Below are 16,732 nucleotides of genomic sequence, written 5' to 3'. Positions count from 1 at the left end.
CAAAGACTCTATACCCTTTCCTCCCAGGAGGATATCCAACAATGATTTCAATTTCAGCTCGTGGATCAAGCTTCCCCCTTTTTTCTTTTGGAACATAAGAATATGCTTTAGCACCAAAGGTTTTTATATGCTTTAAACTTGGTTTCTTTCCAAACCATAGTTCAAAAGGTGTTTTACCTGTCACTTTACTAGGAATTGTGTTATGCAAATAAGCTGCTGTAACTACCGCTTCACCCCATAAAGAGTCAGGTAGTCCAGCTTGCATGAACAGAGATCTAGACATCTCCTGTAACATTCGATTCAACTTCTCAGAACATCCATTCTGTTGTGGAGAGTAAGGAGGTTCTATGCCCTCCTGTTCCATAAACCTCTTAAAATCTGCATTACAATATTCTCCACCTCCATCAGTACATAGTGTTAAAGGTGCCTTACCAAATTGGTTCTTAATTGCAGCTACATAGCACTTAAACCTTTCAAGGGTCTCATCCTTGTTTTTAAGTATATATACATAACTATATTTGCTCTTAAATTCAGTGAAGGTAAGAAAATATCTGTTCTTGCCTGCAGATAATGGCATAGGACCCACTAGGTCTGAATAGACCTCTTCCAAAAAATTGGATTGTCCTGAATAACTAGGAGCCGTTCCCTTTGCTTTTACAGATTTCACAGCTTTCTTTTGCTTTATCACATTTAACAGCATTAATTCCATTTTCTGTCAATTTTTCAATACTTTGCATGTTCCTATGAGCTAACTTCACATGCCATGAATAAAGACAAGTTTTATGATCACAGATATCTTTGCCTAGTTTGACATATAGGTCTCCCCTCATTTGTTATATTATCATTAACATCAATGATATAATGAAATCCATCCTTTTCATCAACTTTAAGCACCAGACCAGTTCTATCATTAATAATTTTTCCTGTATTAGATTTAAGTATTACAGTGTAATCATTCTTCACGATCCTTTTAGTACCGAGCAAATTATTTGAGGCTTCAGGAACAAAAGCAACATTTGTTAATGTAAGGTTTACTACCACCTGTAGAAGTAAAAACTCTTAAAGGTACAGTTCCAATTCTAAGAACATTTAGCCTTTGTTGATTTGCTTGCAATATCTCTGGTCTATTTTCTGTATCAAGTTCACTGAAACTTTCTCTAAAACGGCAAATATGGATAAAACTACCACTATCAAGGAGAAAATGCCTTCTATCATTTACACCTTGATAATCAGATATTTGAAACACTTTATCATTGCAAGCATTCATAACATTATTAAACCTTTGTTTATATCTCTTGTTTGGTCTACCATTTAATGGTTTAAAGTCTCTGTGGTTATTAAAATGTCCTTGTTTACTAAAAGACATTCTTTCTGTAGGAACATTTACTCTTCTGGACTTTTGACCTTCTACCCCTTTAAATCTACAATACTTAACAATATGCCCAGTCTTCGAGCACACATAACATCTCCTTTCCTTAAGATCAGGTCTTGTTCTTAATACTGACATTTCTCCAGGTATGTTATCTGTTACCCTTTTAAGGCCAGAGACTCTCAAATAAGCAATTGTATAATATAAGTCCACTTTTACAATAGACTCAAGCATAGCCTTTTGGTTTGCAAAGGATTGTGGTAGACTAAGTAATATACAGGTGTGAAACTCAGAGTCAGACATCTCTGCTCCTGCAGACTGAAGCTCTGAAACAAGCTTTAACATTTCATCTAAGTGCTTATCAATACTAGTTCCTTCTTTCATCCTCATACTATACAATCTTTCTTTCAAAAATATCACATTATTTGATCTAATAAAATATTTTCCCTTAAGAGCATTATATAAACCTTTAGCTGATCTATATTTAGTTACTAATGGACTTTCATGATCTTCTATATAGGCATATTAATATCATTAGGACTTTTGCTTCTTTCATTTTATACTCCTTTTGCTCTAATTGGCTTTCAGGCATATCTTTATCTATGATGTCTAAACAGTCCTGTACTTGAAGGGAAACTCTAAACCGTGCATCCCACATTTGAAAGTTATTCCTATTTAACTTTGGAGTTACAAATATGCTGTTATTACTTACACTCTGTTGGAAACCTTGAGTAGATGTAATAGCTCCATCTGTTAAAGTGCCTAAGGTTACAGACATTTTAAAATTACTCTGTGCAAACTCCTCTGCTAAATTCTCCTTTAGTTTAAAATATTTACTATCAATAATTCATTTACATAAATCACCTTATTTCTTTAAAAAAAATTACCATTAAAAAGGAAAAAAAGGAAAAAGGGCTCTTTGCTTTGCTGTCTGGATCAAAAGGAAAAAACACCAAACTCAATAATAACTTTGTCTTCTCTTTAAAAAGTTTATCAGCTTCTCAAACCGATCGACCTCTGCTACCAATTTGTTGGGTAATGAGATTAAGAAAAGACAAGGTATATAAATTATCAACCTTTATATCAAAAGAAAAACTTAAACATAAAATATATCTTCAACAATACAAAAGTAACAACAAAGAATATAAACAATATAATATAAATATACCAGATAGCAGGGAATAAGCAGTGAGCTAAAAAGGTAAAATCAGGAAAGCAGCAGAACAAATAAGAGGAAGGATGCTTCTCTTATACAGAGTTTGCCACCTGATTCTAATAGTTCACAGCCAAAAACAATCTCTATAGTTAATACTGTTAAAGGTGTAGATCTTGCAAATGTCCAACAAAGATCATTTCGATTTTATATTGATTTTTAATATATTGTGAGCCCTCTCAAAAGTGGGATATAAATGAACGCAAGTATAGCAACTGTGGCTTGTTTTCTCTTTCCTTGTACTGATTTTTCTGGAAAGAAAAATGGAACTAAGGAAGGGCACAAATTCAGATCAAGTGCCCAAAGAATATTCTGCAAATTTGAATTGTGCTGGAAGAATTTATTAATCATTTTGAGAAGTAGCTTTAATATTTAAAACTTTAGTAATAGCTTCAACCAGCTGCATCTGACAAGTCCTCTTAAAGAAAATAAATTATGGGAGTATTGGTGGCTTCCTAGTGGAAAGGAGGAGATGCTGAGAGAGGATGTAGTCCCATTCTGTCTCCTGCTTACAGACTGAAGTAGGGGGTTTTGAGGCCAAGCCAGAAGAATCATGGGCCCCATCACAGGAACACCGTATAAATGTCATTGGTTGCTACAAGTCGCCCTGAAGAGCCCTGCTGTAAAGATGATAATGCTGACTCTTGACTCTAAATGTGACAGAGAAACTTTATCTTCTGCGCTTGTGAAAGGTGTATTCTAGTTCCTTTTTCTGCTGTTCTTTGGAATTCCTCATTTATACATTTCTTTAGATGGAAAGGTTGCTGTTCACTTGACAGAGGAAATAATTTTGCAAACAGGCACCATCTAATGAAAGAAGATGACACCAAATGTCCATGAACTCTTTGGAATTTTAAGGATTTTGTTGAATAGAAGTCCCACTGATTTGGAGAAAGTCATGTGCATTCCCCCCCCCCCCATATGGTTTCCCTTCATTTCAGTAATTCTAATCTAAGCTTATTAAATCTGTCTTGTTATTAAAGGCACAACTAATATGTTGGCTATAAGCAGCGTATTAGTTTTGCATCTGTCCCTGTTTGCAAACAAGTTTGTGCCTACCTAAAGCAAGAATGGGTAAAGAACTTTTTTAAAACAGTTTTTTTTATGATGATGATGATGATGATGATCATCATCATCATCATCATCATCCCCAGAAGACTGCTGGGGATATAAGGACATTGGAGAGGGCACAGCTGCTTTTTTTTTTTGGTCAGGAGAATGGTTTAAGGGAAAAATCAAGTGCATTTATCCTACTGGAGATGTAAACACTTATTTTGGAATGAATGAATGTAGGAACTTGGCAATGGTCACACTGTTAAAAATAGATGATTTGCACTGAATTTCACTGGTGTGGTCCCAGTGAGCTCCAGGAAGCCGGAGTCATATGTGAACTACAGATTATTTAATCTGCCTTAAGTAATAACTTTTGTTCATAGCTTTCCATGTTCTGATTTTACTCTCTACCTTCTCAAAACCCCTTAAATATTTGCAAAAGCAATGTAGACAAAGTTGTTGGGTAAAGGCCAGAGGAAACCAAATTACATGTTTAAATCACCCAAAAGTAGTTGGTTTCATGAGGGATTCACAGTAGGCAAGATACCACTTTATCACCCTTAATATCTGCTTAAAAACGATCCTGTAGATTATGAAGAAAACTCTGTAGCATGGGGAAATGATGGTTGTGGCATACTTTGTGATGTGAACAGGAAATGTTATCATGTTGTAGGTATAATGGATAGTGATAGGTTCTGTAAAATTCTTCTGGGATCGTTAGATGTAGCTTAGATTTTATAGCATCTAAGCCAGTGGAACACAACCTGAGATCTTCTGCTGCATGTGGCCCCAAAACCTTAAACCCCAGAAATAGAGGTTCTTGTCAAAAGGCACTTTTTGGATGTGAGAAACTGAAACATGATTGCATACATGATTTAGAAGATAATAATTAAGTTTAAATATAAACTCAATGAGCCAGATGGGTCATATTAATCCTTACAGTTATAGAACTGCGAACAGTGACAAATCATAATAAATGCTCTTTATCCAGGTACCTTGATCTTAACAGATTCTTACGTAAACCCAATTTTGCAGACCAAGAAATCTTGCACAAATTGGAGAAGGAAAAAATTCTTGTTTTCACCCCATCTCGGAGAGTGCAAGGGAGACGAGTTGTCTGCTACGATGACCGCTTTATAGTGAAATTGGCTTATGATTCTGATGGCATCATTGTGTCAAATGACAATTATCGTGACCTTCAAAATGAAAAGCCAGAATGGAAGAAATTCATAGAGGAACGGCTGCTTATGTATTCTTTTGTAAATGACAAGTATGTTTTTTTTCTTTTACAATTTATTTTATGCAATCTTCCTTAAAGAGATTTCCTCTCTTTTCTGGTGGGCCCAATTCTCATGATTCCAAATAGCATGGCCAAGAGTTGATGTCTGTGGATAATGGAAATAGTGGTTAACTGATTTAAGCATTCGGTCTGAATGTTTTCCTACATTCTTAGACTATTCTTCTTCTCCCCAGTAGGCTTTGTTCTAAACCAGAATAACACTTTTCCTCCTTGGTGGGGAACTGCTCCAACCCTTTTACCTTTTTGATTGGCACTTTTTGCTTCTGCTCTTCGGTATCTTTACTTTCACACGGAAGAGGGTTGATTGCCTGAAGCTGCTCTCTGAATTTACTATTGCTAAAATACAAGAGCTGTTAGGATCTTGGCTTAGGATAGGAAAGGTTCCTGGTTTGAGACTCAGCAGCAATATTTTAAATCATCATCAGTCTGTATTCTGTATGCAGTATATAAGTACAGTAAATAAATCTGTGCCATGGCGAGATTTGATTTAAGAATATTGTGTGGCCTTTTTACTCAATAGATCAGTGTTTCTCAACCTTGGGAACTTTAAGATGTGTGGACTTCAACTCCCAGAAGTTTGGGAATTGAAGTCCACACATCTTAAAGTTCTCAAGGTTGAGAAACACTGCACTAGATGCTTGCCCCTTTATAGATTGATGCTAGCCAGTTAAATTTCACTGTTTATTTTTCTAGGTTTATGCCACCTGACGATCCATTAGGACGCCACGGCCCTAGTCTTGAAAACTTCTTAAGGAAAAAGCCAGTTGTTCCAGAGCACAAAAAGCAGCCATGTCCTTATGGTGAGTAGGTAACTGGAGGGATTTGGAGAAAGTCAGTCTCATGTTCTCCAAAGGTTTGGGGAGCACTTTCAGGGTGCATGGCCAACAGTTATTTCATTGGGAATCTGTAGTCCCCCGAACCTCTGGAAGACTCATTGGAGAAGATTAAAATAAGAAATCCATATATTTAATAATTATTATTTTTACACACCATAATGGTGTTAAAGCAATACGCCTGTGGAGAAAATACATTTTAAAGCTACTTGGCTAATCAAGAATTTGCTCTGGATTTTTTTTTAATTGGGAGTCAGCATAGAAATATTATTTTTCTAGGTTTCTGCCACCTATAATAATAACACTAGTTGATCTTTGATAGCAAAGCCTTACTTTTCCTGCTCTCCCTTGCCTTTGGGGTTTCACTGATATCTACAGCCAAGAAACTCATTCTGTTTAGATAGGAATAGATCCTGATGATTCTCTTCAATCATTATGAACAATACTATAACAACAAAACTGTATTCTAATTTACACTGAGAGTTTGTGATCCCAAAGTATTTAGCTGACATCTGGTGACATGTATGTGGGAGATCTTTATTTAAGATCACACAATTCAAAGTGGACATTAAGGGACTGAGTGAGATGCTTTCCAGCATTATTATGAGCGAATATTTAAATAAAGTCATCTATTAGGCAAACCCAGCCCTTGCTGGAGCCTGTTCTTGCTGCCTTCAAGGAGCATTGTCAGCTGGATTGAAACCTTGACATGAATTTGGATCTGTTAACAAGGAAAACCGTGGACCTTTTATTCATGATGTAAGAAAGTACCTGTGTCTGTTATGTTTTTTCAGTAAGAGCAAAAGATTTCATGAGGGTTATCCCCCAGTTTAGATATATATATATCTATATATGCTATAGCTGGCAAATATATATCTATATTTGCTATAGCTGGCAAAGAACATGCCTAATCAGAGAGGACTTTTTTTTTTCCAGGAAAAAAATGCACCTACGGACACAAATGTAAATATTACCACCCAGAACGGACAAACCAGCCCCTGAGATCCGTTGCAGATGAGCTTCGCATTAGTGCAAAATTATCTGCTGTGAAAACGATGAGCGAAGGTGCGCTGGCCAAATGTGGCTCAGGGACAGCCCTTTGCAAGGGGGAGAACCCTTCAGAAGTGAAGCGCAATCCTCCGAAACGTCAGTCGGATCCAAGCATTCGGTCTGTCGCTGTGGACCCTGAGGACCGGCTGTCGATGATGCGGAAGCCTGAGGCAAGCTCCGTCCCGTCCCTTGTTTCGGCGCTAAGTGTCCCAACCCTTCCGCCTGCTAAAAGCCATGCAGTTGGAGCCTTAAATGCTCGGTCAGCGAGTAGCCCTGTGCCCGGTTCTTCTTCTCAGTTCACACATCAGAAATCCTCCCTAGAACACATGGCCAGCATGCAGTACCCTCCAATCCTGGTCACCAACAGCCATGGGGCTTCAATCAACTACACAGATCCATACCCCAAATATGAATCTTTGGGAGACCATGGCTATTATTCTATGCTCAACGACTTTTCCAGTTTGAGCATTAGCAACATACACAATGCGGATTATTATGGAGTTGATATAGACCAAGGTATCTACTCAAGAAATTCAAGCCCATGTCCTGACAGTTGCTTAAGCCATGCAAGTAATGATTCTTATTCTTCATATAGTGACCTGTACCTGGGCGTAGGGGATGTGAGTTCAGAGGATCACACGAAAGTTCCTCGGATTCCACCGCAAAGCCGACTTCAGCCTTCTTCTCATGGCTATCATGAGAGTTTAACTAGGGTACACAGCTACAGCACTGAAAGGTCTAAACATACTCCACGCAAACATTCAGCTTCTCATTTAGCACTACACGTCCAACACCCTCTTGTTGGAGCACGGTCCAGTTGCCCAGGGGACTACCCTGTGCCTCCAAACATGCACCCATCAGCCACTGCCCAGCCAAGCCGTGCACTGGTAATGACGAGGATGGATAGTGTTTCTGACTCAAGACTTTACGAAAGCAACCCGACTCGGCAGAAAAGGCCACCCCTCTGTCGAGAGCAACATGCCAGCTGGGACCCATTGCCATGTGCAACAGATGCCTACTCTTACCATTCCTACCCCTTGAGCAACAGTCTTATGCAACCATGTTATGAGCCCGTCATGGTGAGGAGCATGCCTGAGAAGATGGAACAGCTTTGGCGGAACCCTTGGATTGGCATCTGTGGGGAGCCCCAAGAGCCACGCGTTATCCCAGAGCACCAGTACCAGACCTATAAGAACCTCTGTAATATTTTTCCTGCTAGTGTCGTCCTTTCTGTAATGGAGAAGAATCCCCACATGACAGACGCGCAGCAGTTGGCGGCTATGATCGTTGCCAAGTTGAGAACAGGGCGCTAGAATGCGTTTCGCTTTGAATTCCTGGAGAGAAATATTGACTGCCCCAGACAAGCGTTCTGCAGGAGGTACCTGTGAACATATAGAGATATTCTCTGTTTGGGAATAGTTTCCAGCTGTGGTATACAACTCTGTACATTGTTTTGGCAATTACATTTATTATGTGTTTGAAGCATTCTGTAAAGGCAGATTGTACTATAAGTATTAAATAATTTTTTAAAGCTGGGATTTTTAAAAAGGTATTTTACAGGAAGTGCATACTTTTTGCATGGATGTATATTGTTTCTTGAATCCGAAAGGTCATATGTTGGTATGTCTGAAATGAGTCCCTCAAACGTGTTAGCAATTATATTGCATGAGTGAGTTTTATAGTTTGCAGCATCAGCTGGCAGGCTGCTCCAAGAAAATGCGCTGTGTGCATTCGAATATCCTCACAAACTGAAGGTTGGCCCGGTCTCCTTGTCCATCTCTTTCGAAGAGCTCATCTGAAGCCCAGTCAGCCGACGCGTCTTAGTGGTACATAGCGAGCACTTCTGACCTGAAGGAGTCTTGGGAGACGACTCAGTTCTCTGGGAAATTCATTTTGTGCACATAGGAGAAATCTGTTTGCTGTCCAAGTGAGGAAAACGGTATGACGGATCGGGGGGCAGGAGAATCATTGCATGGATGAAGCACAACTAAGGTGTGCTTTGTATTTTGGGGGGTAGCTAGTGCCCTTTGGGGACAAGGCCATCAGTGACAAATGGATTACATGAAAGCAAGTATAACAATTCTCAGCTAAATGTTGCTGTATCATTTGCACATAAATCTTGTTGAAATTGGCATGCATGGGTTTTAAAATACGATTAATTGTACAATTCAATTCGCTACAGTCCAAAGGCGGTAAAATTGTAGCATCCCAAATCAAATTCCACTTTTCAGTTTGGCCCAAATACCACTAAATAAGAAATAAGTTTTTAAAAATGATTAAACATTGATGATAGAAGGTAGAGTAGTTTTCAAAGGGATGCTACAGAATTGATGAGCTCGTTTTGGTTTTTCACTTTCAGATCCATGCAAAAGTATGCATTTGCTTCTTGGAGCTCTTTGGCTCAAATCATCTTTCTGTGGGTGGCAAATGTTTGGGTATTTTTGCTCAGGAGCAGGCAACTTTGTAGCTAAATGCCTCCCATAAGAGACATTTACACAGGTGTGGTGGCTTTTCCATTTTCTTTTTTTAAAGCTGCACTGAGTGGACACCCTTTTTAAATCCAAATGTGTATTTGAACATTTTGAACCATTACTAACTCGATATGTCTCGAGCTAGGACTTGTTGACTTCTACTGTAGTTTTTTTTCATGAAAGTCGAGAAGGCCAAGTTTCTGGCCTTTTGTTTCTTCATGAGAAGGTGTGACACTGCCTAAATGTTTCTGACTAGGAAACACATGGAATGTGAGGCTGCCGTCAGGGTTGTTTCTGGTGTTTTGAGAATGGCTTCCAAGCTGCTTTCTGATTATTTTTTTTGACCCAGGGGATTGGGGTTGCGGGGAACCGTCCCAATGGTGTTTCATGTTGCTGGAATAATTTCCAGTGATGTCAAGAATGGGTGCATAATTCTAGTCAGGGCCAGGTAGGATTCTTGAGGTGGCTCCAGACAGGGAGGATGCCACTAACTGGCGGGGTGCTGATTCCATCCCAGTGTCGTAACAAGCATAATTGTGCAAGGATACTAACAAGAGAGGAGACCTTGTTTAGTTTTTTGAGATTCTGCTGAACATGCAGAAAAAGGCTATCTGATGGCAGGGTCTCTCTGCAGAGAAGAAGGACATCAGTTCACCTGACAGCTTCTTTCTCAACCTCAGGAGATGTCACCTGCCTGTAGCTGTTCCACAGAGCCGTCTTCTGATTTTAAAGGCAGGCTTTATTTCCTGATAGGAAGATAGTTGTGGATCACCTGCCACAACCACTGCATTTGTCACGGTATAGCTTTTTTCCAGATTGCTACTTGGGACACACCAGTAGCCCATCTGTTGTGGCCGCTGATTGGATTGCCTTTGGAAAGGTTTGGGTGGTGCACTGTGCTGAGTGACTGTGTTGTGGGCCCTGAACATGACCAGTTTTATCCACCGTTTTAGAAGTGCTGAAGAGAAATGCAGATTAGCTTTTTGGTTTAATGTGCGCCCCGAACATTCTTACCATATTTGGCCTTTTTGTTGTAAAAAAAAATATCCAGTTATCCAAACCCTTTTATCAATTAGAACAAAATCCCATTTTTTGAGATGTCTTCTCTTTTAAAAGTAGCTGACAGCAACGCCTCAAATAACCAGAAACGACTTTTTGTTTGTTGATACAAATTGTATCTTTCTTGATTGTATAAAAAAAAATGTATAAAAGCCATCTCTAGATTAGCTCAATATTGTACTTTCATCACTATGTTTGTGACACTGTGTGTCAAAGGGGAGTAGCCCATGGAGGATTATAAATCTTTTTATTTAAAATGGGCACTTAACAGTTTATAGAAAAAAACAAAGGCAAATTTTGAAATCCATTTTATTACTATAACGTGCACCGCTAACGTGTGTGCATTTAAGAGCATTATGCTGCATAAGTTATATATTGTCTATTTATTAATACATGGCAAAGAATTTTTTTGTAAAATACTGGTGTTAATAAGGCTGATGTTCATATTTATACATGGCTATTGACAGTAAAACTGCTCTACATCCTGCTTTTGTTCTGAAAAGGATAACTACAGAAGTACGACTTAGGTTCAGTGTGAAATTTTGTGTGCTCACAATCTTTTGCATGGAATCCAATTTCTATATGTATAAAATAGGTGTTTTCCATTTTACCCCTATCATAAGGCAATCCTGTAGTCAATTCTAGCAGAATCTTTCAGCACACTGAATGCTGAACAAAAGCTACTGCATGAGTTTTTTTAAAAATTGGGGATGAAAATATTTTACTGTCAGTAAAAGCTATATACTTAGTTCTATATATTGTTAGCAATATATTAAAAATGTTACAAGTCTCTTGTGTGCTTTCTTGGGAAGAAATAAATATTGCTATGGAGAGGAAGTTGTATACTATCTGTAGCACCTCTTTTCCTCAAGGAAGGAATTCCCTTTTTCTAAAATGGTTTCAAAATATAATCTGTACAAGCAAAGAGAGAATGACAATTTTAAAATAGCGTCTGATTTTTTGCTGCTAATTATTTTTCACTGACTCTTATTACATTTGCTGATTTACTTATTTCTGTCTCCCTCCCTTGACTTTTTCAATACCAGTTCAAAACACTGACATTTCACTGCCTTCATCTCTCAGTGTTGAATTTCTTCTTATGTAGAAGGGATGGTATAAAAAATCACAACTGCCTGTATTGTAAATACAACATTTTGCTTTTAAATGCTCTTTTTGAGAGCACAGTATTTATTTATTTATTATTTTGTGTATCAAACAGCTGTAGCTTATCTATCTTGAAAAGGCCAGAAAACTTCATCCTATAAAGTATTTATTTGCATTTGAATTTTCTGTAATGTACTGTTGTATAATGCTTAATACTCAGTTTGCTTAGCTACTGAGATCTGGGGTAGGTGAAATAATTTTGAAATGCAAGCTTCAGTTAAGTGATTTTTGTAAATATTTAGTAGTGCTTTTTTGCTTGTACAGCTTCTGACTACTGTTAGTCCTGTTGTAGTATTTACAGTGGTTTACTTTTTTTCATTTGTAGAATTAAACATTACTCTAATTGTTCAAAAAAAAAATATATATATAAAAAAAAAATCTTTGGGTTTTTTCTGTGGACCCAAATATAAGGTAAGTCTCAATGACAAAGAATGAAGATATACTTTAAAATTAATTGCCCTGGTCCAGTAAGAGGTGTGACAATGACTTTACTAAGTGCGAGGAGCAGATTGGACATCACAGGTGGTAGCCCAGGCCTCACCAACCTGTTTGGACCGTAGGTGGAGGCGAAAGAAAATGTGCATTCCCCTTCAGGTCACTAGCTCTGGGTCAGGGCTGGCACGCATGCAAATGTAAATAATATAACCTGCAGTGCTTTTATCTGTAGCTGCATGTTTAAGGCGTTCGTGGGCAAGGGCATATGTGCTGCCTTTCTTTTTAAGAAAGCATGTTTATAACTGAAATGGCCAAGATAAGTACCAAAGCATCAGCTTCTGGGAGAAAGCCGAGTTTTTCCCTTTATGAGATAATTCATGCCTTTGCACTTTGCACTGATACAGATCTGCAGGCAGCTGATTGTAGATACCTCCTTATCAAACCAGTGATGTACCCAAGCAACGTTTGCTTGGTCTAGAGTTATCTTGGTTGCTTTCTGGTGTCACTGATCACGGAGTGAGTACACTCGATGTCACTGTGGGAATGTTTGTCCCCTATACCAGTAGCACACATCTTTGTACATGCCTGCTTGTGAGAGGAACAGTGTTCATGGCACTGTTGATGGACTACCAACTTGGCATAATGCTGTAGTCTGAACTACCAGATAAGGGCACAAAAGCAGCACAACTCTTTACTATTGAATGCTTAGCGCATTGGGGACATGGTTAGAAGACTTGCCCAATGGTACACTCCTGTGAGAGTTAGTAAGTAACTGTATTGTGTGGCTTTGCAAGAACCATAACTAAAGTCTTAGAATGCTCAATGGCACTTGTTGGATAGAACCTCAGGCGGCTTATATCTTGGCCATTTTAAACTTTCTCCCTCTTTCATGGGCTGCTACTTCTCCATGCACGTGCTTGTTTGTTCCTGCAGTTTCTTTGAGGATGCTAACGATCACTTAACCTGCTTACCATGACCCCAGCCTGCTTGATCCTTTGGTTTCTAGGGACCAGTCTGGGTAAGAATGTTTATTCAATCATTATCTTAGGACTTTCCCCCACCTTTGTTCGAATAGCTCCAATTTCTGTGTAACCCTTTGTAGAGATGCTTTATATCCAGGTATTAATGTGTACTCAATAAATGATCCACCAGCTCAGTCTCTGAAACAGCTTGTGTGTTTCCTCTTTGTTAAAAAACAAACAAAAAAAACAGTTGCAGTTTCATAGATGGCTTCACAATAAGCTTAAATCTGTTCTGAAGTTCAGATCTGGGACATAAACAGCAGGTGTATGCATTTTAAAATGCTTTTTAAAGCCTTAAGAGAACCTTACATAGCAACAACGATGTGCTATCCAAATCTATGAATTACATATGCTTTTTTTTTTTTTATAAAAAAGGGACACACATTATCTGCCAAAAAATATTAAATGTTTTATTAAAGTACAAGAATGAGCTTAAACAGTGGGCAGTTCTGTTGTGTGGATTAACTGTGCCCGCCTCTCCACAACCCTTAAATGTCCAGGAGGAACTGTCTAGTGTGGAGAATTAACTCCACTGCACCAAAACAACTTGCAAAGAGCAGGCACGGCACTCCTCCTCAAGTGGCAAGAAAAGCCTCCCTTTATGTTGTATCGCTGGCACAGAATCTCCCCTCAGAAAAGCTGAATCCCACTCTTTAACTTGTGAAGCTCGCTCTGGGTCCATAAGAGTCCTGCCGCAAGAAAGCCAGACCATTCTGACGAGCTGTAGAAAAAAGAAACGGACAACAGTGAGCTGAAAGAACCACGGCACTTAATCACCTCACCAAGTGTGTTCTGGTTACATCATGTGGCAAAAACTGGAGGAAAGGAACCCTGTCTTCTCCACAGACACACGTGGAATATACTTATGGGGCGTAGAAGGGAGGCAAGTTAACGACTGAATCTGACTGGACACAAGAAAGAGCAGAAAGGATTTATTTCTCTGCCCTTACTGTGTCCTCTGTGCCCTGTCCCTTCTAGGTCAGAAGGGATCGATGGAGTACCTGCACGGTTGCTGGGAGGTCTCCCCTCAACACCTGGTAAATAAAGTTGGACTCCAGCTGACCAGGTTCTGTAGAGGTGACTGAGGCATGGTCTTGAAATGTTATCTGGGAAGAGTTCAGGTCTCCTGGTCCTGAAGTGAACAGGGTCCTTGGTGTGGTGGGTGTGGCCACCTATATTTTAGATCCACGCCCCTCCTGGTTGGGTCCAAGTGGTGGTTAATGCCTCTTTGCAGGAGGGGGTTGTACTGCCAGCATTGAAGGAGGCGGTGGTGTACCCCCTTTTCAAGAAGCCATACTTGGACTCAACAGTATTAGACAACTTTAGTCCAGTCTTCAACCTTCCCTTTTTAGAGAAGGTGGTTGAGAGGGTGGTTGGCGGTCAGCTACAAAGGGCTCTGAATGAAATGGATTATCTGAATCCTTTTCAGTCTGGGGTACCGCACTGAAACAGCATTAGCCTTGCTTGTAGATGACCTTTAGAGCGCTCAGGATGGGGTAGCGCAACCATTTTGGCCCTCCGGGAATCTGCCAGCAGCTTTCAATGCCATCAACCACAGCATCCTTCTGGACTGGCTTCAGGGGATGAGAGCGGGAGGCACTATTGCGCAGTGGATCTCCTCCTTCCTGCAGGGCCAGTTCCAGCCAGTCCCTGCAGTGTGAGGGGCCCTAGGGCTCAGGTCTTTTGCCTCTCCTCTTTAACATCTACATTAAACCGTTGGGGGAGGTCATCTGCTGGCATAGGGTGCAGAATCATCACTATGCTGATGATACCCAGCTATACATCTACACCCCTAACCAGGCAGGTGATACAGTGTTGGCCGAGTGCCTGGAGGCTGTAAGGGTCTGGATGGAGAGAAAATGGCTTTGACTCAACCCTGGCAAGATGGAGTGGTTTTGAGTCTTTGTCCCCCACCCCTGGGTGATATGTCACCTTTGACTGGATGGGGTGGCACTTCCCTGGACTGAGCTGGTATGCAATTTGGGGGTCCTCCTAGACCTGGACCGGGAGGCCTTTGCTCATGGTCATTCATGCCTTGGCCATTTCCTGCTTGGATTACTGCAATGCACTCTACATGGGGCTGCCTTGAAGGCCACCTGAAAGTTACAACTGGTCCAGAATGCGGCAGCGTGTGTGGTGATGAGTGCCCCTAGGTCTGCTCATGTTACACCCCTGTTGCACGAGCTGCACTGGCTCCGTTTCCTTCCAAGTACAATTCAATTCATTACCTTTAAAGCCTTCCATAGCACAGGACCAGGTTATTTGTGGGACTGTCTCTCCCTAAGGGCATCTGCACATCCTACCAGATTGGATAGGGTGGGCATGATCCTAGTCCCTTCCCTTAAAGGTTGCCATCTTACGGGACCTAGGAAGTGTGCCTTTTCCCTGCCCTATGGAATGTCCATCCCCCTGAGGTTCAGCAGGTCCCCACCCTTTTAATCTTCTGAAAAGCACTTCAGACCTGGTTTGCCCCCCAAGTACTGGGATAAGGTAAGATTGGTGGGATGAACTTCTTGTGGGCTGCACTGGAAAGTTCAGCTGTGCTGCTGATCTTTTGGTTTTAATGTTTTCTATTGTGGAGAGAGATTGTTTTACTTTGGGTTTGTGAGCTGTCCAGAGTTTGGTTCAAGATGGTTGGCTATATAAAAATAAAGTATCTATTTTATCAGCTTGTCGTTTTACACACTGGTGTTATGGTTATTGATTATGGTTTTGTTTTCCTGTTTATTTTTGTTGTATGCTGCCAGAGTCGTGTTTGAGTTGGACAGCCATATAAATATTTGTAATCAATCGATCAATCAAAACACTGGAATCCAGAGAAATTCAACCACAGAAATTAAGCAATTTGTGGCTTAGTGCGCTGGGAGACAGTTTGGCAACCTACTCATGAGATAGAGCAAGAACAATACAGTGAGCAATGTAATTACAGAAGCTCTTTCTTCCAACTACTAGGATCACCTCCCCCAATTATTCCTTCCAGATTCTGAGATTTTAGCAGCTGGTCAAAGCTTTTGAGTATATTGGTGTACATGTAAGTGCTACAAACTTGATTTTTTAAAAAGAAGAGGGGTAATATCTGTGGTTTTCTTGTCCCATAAAACAGTGGTATAAATTAACTTGGTAATGCCCCGATCTACTAATCTTGACTCAGAAATTACAGAGTTCTCAGTATAATGTTCCTAAGCTACTTTTCATACTGGCCACCCACCTACTTGCTATCCTTCAAAATTTAATTTTCATGATGAAACAGTAATACTGCTATACTTTGTGCTCCTCTGAAGAATTCTAATTGTCTAAGATCTGACCTTAAGAGTTCAAGCCTTTTTACCCACTGATGTTCTGCATCCAACATTGCCCCACATAACTGGTACTCTATGAAATCCAAACCAACACTCAGTAACAGTCTAGCCAGATTTGATGTCAAGATGGAATATAGACATAGATTTTTTGATATAACCAACATTGAATGTTATATAAAATGGACTTCACACTCTTGAGAAGAAGTGGTGCAGAGGAAGAATGTAACTTCAGTGGCACTGCTTCAGTGGCACTGCTCTGAACTTAGAATGGCGAAAGCTTTCTGAAAGAAATGTTTATGCCTGTTCTGAAAGCATTGCTGTCCAACCTCAATTTCTCCCGGAAAGCAGATGCATCCTGTGCGTCAGTCAAGTTCTTCCTCTTTGGCTTGCAAAAGCAGACGGGGAAAACAGACGCTAACCCCATTCAGCATCTCTCTACCCTTCAGCAACAGGTGCAAACTCCA

At 40.0% G+C, this 16,732-nt stretch overlaps 2 protein-coding genes across 8 annotated transcripts in view; one reads left to right on the top strand and one right to left on the bottom strand.

Moving 5' to 3' along the window:
* The window catches only part of ZC3H12B (zinc finger CCCH-type containing 12B), a 40,818-nt gene extending 27,711 nt beyond the window's left edge, over positions 1–13,107 (top strand). For all 5 annotated transcript variants that reach the window (XM_088129215.1, XM_088129212.1, XM_088129213.1 and 2 more), the window contains 3 exons: positions 4,671–4,905; positions 5,629–5,735; positions 6,705–13,107. In XM_088129215.1, coding sequence (XP_087985341.1) covers positions 4,671–4,905; positions 5,629–5,735; positions 6,705–8,131 — 1,769 coding nt within the window. In that variant the 3' untranslated portion in view covers positions 8,132–13,107. The remainder of the gene's footprint in view (positions 1–4,670; positions 4,906–5,628; positions 5,736–6,704) is intronic.
* A 234-nt stretch (positions 13,108–13,341) lies between these two features.
* Positions 13,342–16,732, bottom strand: part of LAS1L (LAS1 like ribosome biogenesis factor) — a 34,560-nt gene continuing 31,169 nt past the window's right edge. For all 3 annotated transcript variants that reach the window (XM_007435096.4, XM_088129164.1, XM_007435097.4), the window contains exon 14: positions 13,342–13,690. In XM_007435096.4, coding sequence (XP_007435158.1) covers positions 13,600–13,690 — 91 coding nt within the window. In that variant the 3' untranslated portion in view covers positions 13,342–13,599. The remainder of the gene's footprint in view (positions 13,691–16,732) is intronic.

Source organism: Python bivittatus, unplaced genomic scaffold (genome assembly GCF_059951505.1).
Source record: "Python bivittatus isolate LINGU-HERP-01145 unplaced genomic scaffold, Pbiv_v1 ctg000790_np1212, whole genome shotgun sequence".
NCBI classification, from domain to species: Eukaryota; Metazoa; Chordata; class Lepidosauria; order Squamata; family Pythonidae; genus Python; species Python bivittatus.
Note: the sequence above shows the minus strand (reverse complement) of the source record. Positions and strands in the feature narration are given on the sequence as shown.